Below are 6,394 nucleotides of genomic sequence, written 5' to 3' on the forward strand. Positions count from 1 at the left end.
TTTGGAAACTGCTTGGGTACTTATTTGTAGTGATAAATGCTGAAGGATCAATGTGTGCTAAGAACCATTTAATGGGTGCCAAAGAGACTTTCAATTTTTTGCATTCCATATTTGGAGAACATCTTTTGATTATTAGTTTGATATTTGAGGACTGAAACTAAAAATCCCATCTGTCTTTTCATGCGTAAAAAGTAGCATAGGCATCCCTGGAAGTATAATGGAACATTAAAGCACAGAGAGGCAAAGGATAAAAAGTAGTATCATAATCAGCATAGTTTTATATTTAACAAATGTTGAACAGAATGAATTGCTTAGCCATCAACTGAAAAAAAGACATTATGTAAGTAATCTCATTACACTTTCGCTTCACATGCAAAAACTCAATGTTTGCAAACTCTACAACTTCAAACATACACCACCAGATAAGAAACTTGGCAAGAACAACTTGGCAAGTGGGAAAGGAAAACGACGACCCAATAAACAGATTCTTTGCTACACCAAATAATGCCACTCTACTGAATTATCCTCCAACATTCAGCTATCCTCACATCTCATCGTCCAAAAAATACATGACCACCCTGCTTTGTCAGCTTGAAAGAAGTAAATGCCATCAATCTTAGGATACCTGTTTACTTAAATACAATGGCTGAATGTTCCATGTCAGCAGCTACTCTCCCCATTTGATGCATCAATTATGAATTTGATTCCTGCATACATCCCCAATGGCAATAAACGGGCCACCAACAAAATCTATAGGATCATAGTATATCGACTCGCCACTGACCAGAAAGCAGCCTTTCTTGGCTCTTGTAATGTTAGATATGAATCAGATCTATATGGAGCGTCTTAAAGGTCATCCAGGTTAATCATTTCATCATTATTCCAACATATCCCCGGAAGCTCCTGCGAGTGAGCTTCTGAGAAGCTATCATTTTCTTCCAAAGCCCTTTCGAATGAACTGGCCAAATCTGCTTCCCATAGACCTAACTCACAGACTTTTTGGTATGCCTCATAACCTGCGGCTGTCAGGCCGTCTGCCAGCATCTCCTTCAGGGTACTAGTACAGATACCTCCAGAATCCATTAGCTGCAACAGGACTTCCGAAAAGCCAGGGTTCCCAAAAACAACTACAGCACAGCTTTTATCCACTAGCCTAACATCAAATTCATTATGGAAAACTTCATGTGAACCATATAGGAGGCTTTTCAGCTGTCCTGCAGATGTCCCACCCCTGAATCCCCATAGGAAAACCAGATTCTTAATACTAATTTTTCTAGTATTGTCAGTCCACACACTAACACCTTCATCAGCAAGACCATGAGAACTGGCAAAGCAAGGGTTAAACAAGTTTATGTAGCATTCAATTGCATCAGGCAAATGGCCCTCAGCAGCTTCAGGAGCTTTTGGAGCAATTTTCAGTATGGAGTACAGCTTCGCAAACAATTCGCTTATCTTCAAAACATCATGTCCCAGAGTCTTCACTTCCGTGGCCTCAGCTGCTGTAAGTAATTTAACACTGATTAGAATTGATCTAAACAGTTGAAAAAGAAACCAATGGCAATTTTACATGCAAAGCCAGAAATAGTCGAGTCCAATTAGCAACATAACTAAAAGAGAATTTTGGGGAAGGGGTGGAGGGAGATGAGAGAGAATCTAGAATAGATAGGTTTTTAACATAAAAATGTTGTAATAAATTAGCAAGAAGGAAAACTTCCTTCACATGAATATTGTCATTTCCCGCTGGCTACATGCTGCAAGTGTTTATAAGTATAACCACGTTATAACGGAGGAAATGATCTCCTATAAACAGTTACAATTTGAATAGAAGAAAAATGATCCTACATATATTTTATTTACAAATCTCCTGTGTTAATTTCTATCAATCTCCCGTGAAAAGGGCTATATAACTAAAATAACACTTGTAACGGGCCATAAAACCGATCTCCCTGTTATAAAGAAAGGTGGAAATATGATTGTTCTAAATTACCTTGGTTAGATATCTCCATATCAACAGGGGCAAAAAATCTTTGTTTCAAATATGAGATACTTGCAGGCAAATTGTTCACTTTTTTCAGAGGGCTGATTTCCTTCATAAGATGGGTGACATCAAGTACGTTTGGGAAGACCTCACATAATGAACTTTTGAATTCATCCAGCGTTGGTGGCAATGGAGCTAAGAACTTGGAATGGACAAAGGTAAAATCTGCCGAATAAAATGCAACATGTATAAATATCACAAAGGTATGGGAGCCGCAAATTCTAACATGAGCAAAATTTTCCACTTAGAGATTGACCATTAAGAGAGTTGTGGACAACAACGGGTTTCTGAGAAGCGGAAATCAAATCGATCACCTCTCGAAAGCCACGAATGCGCTTGTTATGCTCCTTCTCCTCATTTTGAAGTTCCTTCTGCGAGTATAAAGCAATATCCAAAGGAGGAAATGAGTCATTAACAATAACAAGCATTACAAACAAAGACCGTAAGCTAGTTAATTACCTGTAAAAGAATTTTGTCTTCTTCTGAACTTGTCAAAACAACTCGAATAGACATTGTCATCCCTCCCTTTGCTGGGGTTAGTAAAGGTATGACATCAACAAAATCCTTCAGTGTCTGACCCAATATAAAAGTTCAACAAATATCAGTTTAAACTATCAAGTGATTTTTCATTCAATATAATGGAATATGCAGGACCTTCATGATTGACAACAATTGAAATCTTAAAACATCAGTGTTCAGACATAATCGAATTTGGATTATTGTAACCTACCTAGGTTACAATAATCCAAATTCGATTATGTCTGAACTTTCAATTGTTGTCAATCTTGGCATCTCTAGTTTTTTTTTTTTTTTTTTTTTGGGGGGGGGTTCAAAATTCAAGAGAATAATTCAAAAGGTAAAAGAGACAAGATAGAAACCTCCAACACAAGGTGCACTTGACGTTCACTGCATACATCTATGCTCAAGCATGGTCTGGATCCATATACTTCATCTCCCGAGACAATTTTTCTCAAGGCACTGATTAAAGCATCTGGAAGATGTCACGAGTATAAATGAGAGAGCAGAGAAGAGTTGGATTGACAAACATAATCTATACCATTTTGCGCACCTTCAGGCTTCTTGTTGGTGTCTCTGCAAGAACTTATCCAATGCTTAACTCGAGATTTGATCCTTTCTGCAAATACGGAATCAGCAACTGTATGCCCTGATGGAGATTGCACTTTACGGGTAATATGTGATGCATTTCCAATTCTATCTATTGCAGCTGATTCTTGCGATCTGGATAAATATGATATGCCTGTCAGGTCAAGAAAGGTGGGGGGACAGGAAGGTTAATTCAAGCTTTCAGTCAAAAGCTACTCTGGGGCAGCAAACGGTATGCAGGAGAAAACAGTAACATCTATTATAATAAAAAAAGAACAACGAAAGCAGTTAAGATTCAAAGTCAAAATGAATACTTAACGAAAACATGTCAGTGATGCATTACATTTCAAACCAGTCTAGCTCAGCTTACCATCATATATGCAGGCATTGAAATCAAAACCTTGTCGAGCCATAGAGGTCAAATATGATGATTGACAAGAGAAACTATAAGAAGGCATCCCTATTTTTAACTCATCACGAGGGAACAAATGAAAGTTGTATCTGCACCAAAAGCACAAAACATTGGTTATTCAAGTTTCATGTTTTTTTTTCCAGACAAAATCATCATTCTTCAAGTTAGAAATTAGAAGTGTAGCCACTAACTTTTCATCTAAAATTGTTCAATTACACAAGCACCTAACTAACACGAGAAAGAGCGAACACAACATTTTCTTCATAATTATTTTTTTGTTGTTGAAACAAAGTTAAGCATAATAGTCAACCAGAGTTAAAAATGAAAGGAAAGAAGAAGAAAAACATCTATAAAATGGGTGAAGTTGTTTCTATGAGCCACCATAAAACAACTATTGATGCCACCATCACGGACATCTGATGCCTATGTAGATATATCACTGTGCCACCATCAAAATTGCCAAAAAGATTTTGAAGGGTTTGAGAAAAAGAAATCCAAACTGTAAAGAGCAGACAAAGACTATTAACACTCCAAATTATGTTCTCAAGCAATGAGAAGTACCAATGGTGTTTATTAGGCTACAAAGGAAGCAATATTTCGAAATCTCAGCACTATACCATCTGTAGTTCTAAACCAAAAAGTACTCTTTATCCTATTTCTTCCGGTAAGATACCTTCAGCCACATTTCTTTCTCCTTTTGAGTCCCCGGAATCAATAGCAAATGTGAGATTACTCTGGGGTTTGAAAGTTCAAAATAATGATGCAAATCTAATAAAGAAAACTGCATATTCTATTGCATCTACACAATACCCTTTCCTCATCTTCTTTTTCTATCACGACCAGCTGGCACATGCGAAAAAGCATGCTTCTTCCAATGTGCCCCAACATTTAACTGTAACTACTTCAGTAGATAATCACACATGTAGGCGAGAATTAATTAAAAACACATTACTACTGATTGAACAGAAAATTAATTAAAAGCACAATCTTGCGATTTGAAATTTAAAAATTACACCAAAGAGAGAGAGAGAGAGAGAGAGAGAGAGAGAGAGAGAGAGATGAGTGAGTTTAAAGTAACGCACGGGTGAACGATGAGCTTGGAACCTCTAATGGAGAAAGGGCAAACGGCGAACTGAAGGACCTGAAACCGTTCGGCGGCATATTTGGCTTTGAGATAGGCGGTGTGTGCGGTGTCAATTGGCAGAATACGCTGCCAGGGTGCAGAGTAGGCCCCAGTATTCTTCAATGAGACGGCGATGAAATCAGAGTCGGAGATGAAAGTACTTATCTCTTCTAATGTCGCTGAGAAATTGGACTTGGTAACTTGCTTTACACTCCATTTGCTATGATTATGTCCGGGGTTTGATTGGAGGATGGTTTTCGAAATCCTCGTGCAAAATAAGCGCCTCTGTAACATTGAAAGATGAAAATGCCTTAGTTTCTACCTTTCGCTGTCCAGTGTTTACCGTCCTGATGTACTCCGATGACTTTTCCGGGGAACGGCGGAGGGATACGATGGCTGAGCGCCACCAAGGCCAGTGTTGTTTTTATAAAGTGCTCACAATATTCATTTGGACTGCATGAGGTTTGGAAAAATTACAAGTAGATCCTTGAGGTTTGAAATTTTGGTAATGTACGCACCCGACTGATAGTGAATTAGTGATAGACTTCGGTGAATGGAAGTCATATGCTGCAACTTGCTCTAAAGTTTAGAAAACAACACTTCCCTCTTAAATTCAGTCACATTTTAGCACACACATTTTTGTTCAATCTTGGTTATTAGCCCTGCAATTAAATCGACATATTATCTATCCTTTTAGACTATATCAAGGTAATCATGATCATTAATGTTACACTCCATGTTTTTTGTACGTAAAAGCATGTCGTAAGTCAATTAATGCATGCTCGGAAATAAGATCTTCTTTGAATGTATATAAAAAAAGTTAATCATGTTACCTTAGAGGTTACAAATATTTAAGATCATGATCAGCAAATACCAAGAGGGTTAGAAGGCTTAGAAGCTAAACGAATCGAAGAAAATAAGTTTTATCGAAAGTTGGCGAGTTGGGAATATTATAGACCATACGTTGGGGTGAGACTAGGGTTCTCAACAAGATAAGAAGGTGATGTTATGAAGTATTTTAGTTGTGTGATAGTCGTGTGTTAAGTTTTGAAGTTAAGCGAGTTATGAAACAAAAGTCGACATAAGTTACGTTCATAAATTTTACTGAAATTTGTGTCTAATATCAATGAGCTTTTCACCCAATATAATTAGAGTTACAGAGTGATTCACCCATCAAATTGAAGGTCTACAAGTCTAGTTTCCAACGTATTAAAGAGTTCATCAATACGACATCGGAGTAGAGAGATATTCGCGTTTTCACAAGACTGTGCAAACTAGTAGGTGACAAGTAGGTGCAACACCTACTTGATTAAATGAAAAGACCAAATAAATCCCCAAAAAGGGGCCATTTATATGAGCTGATTTTCTCAAATTTTAAACATAATCTACTGAGCAAAACCTAGGGAAAAAACCCCTGCACTATACCCCCAAAAGTCTCACAGAAACCCTAGGTGATTTCGGGTGATACGAAGTGATTCTAGTGCCGAAATTCCGGACATCTTGCTAGTTTCCCTTTCTACTTCTTGTAGCTGCATTGGGGGACTGGTTTTGAATGAAAAGGGACTAGGTTTCGTGGGTTCTACCCAGCCCAAGGTAAGTTTATGCTTCTCTTTCTCTTATCTAAGCTTCTACGAGTTGTTGCTCGATCGTAAAGACTAAAACTTGCGAGTTTCGAAAAAGTAGTATGTCGTATGTTGTTGCTTCACTATTGGCTGGT

At 37.8% G+C, this 6,394-nt stretch overlaps 1 protein-coding gene across 2 annotated transcripts; it reads right to left on the bottom strand.

Moving 5' to 3' along the window:
• Positions 1-245: 245 nt before the first annotated feature.
• LOC104239420 (poly(A)-specific ribonuclease PARN-like) lies at positions 246-5,199 on the bottom strand. Of its 2 annotated transcripts, none has more exons than XM_009794046.2 (8): positions 4,637-5,199; positions 3,513-3,643; positions 3,108-3,296; positions 2,917-3,029; positions 2,498-2,611; positions 2,295-2,409; positions 1,988-2,203; positions 246-1,496 (listed from the first exon to the last, which is right to left on the bottom strand). In XM_009794046.2, exons 1-8 carry the CDS (start codon positions 4,969-4,971, stop codon positions 847-849), a joined length of 1,863 nt encoding a protein of 620 aa, XP_009792348.1. In that variant the 5' UTR covers positions 4,972-5,199; the 3' UTR covers positions 246-846. The 2 variants fall into 2 exon arrangements, with proteins under 2 accessions (XP_009792348.1, XP_009792347.1); XM_009794045.2 differs by having other exon boundaries at positions 246-1,499.
• Between the last annotated feature and the right edge of the window lie 1,195 nt (positions 5,200-6,394).

The sequence above is a fragment of the Nicotiana sylvestris genome, chromosome 9 (assembly GCF_000393655.2).
Source record: "Nicotiana sylvestris chromosome 9, ASM39365v2, whole genome shotgun sequence".
Taxonomy (NCBI): Eukaryota; Viridiplantae; Streptophyta; class Magnoliopsida; order Solanales; family Solanaceae; genus Nicotiana; species Nicotiana sylvestris.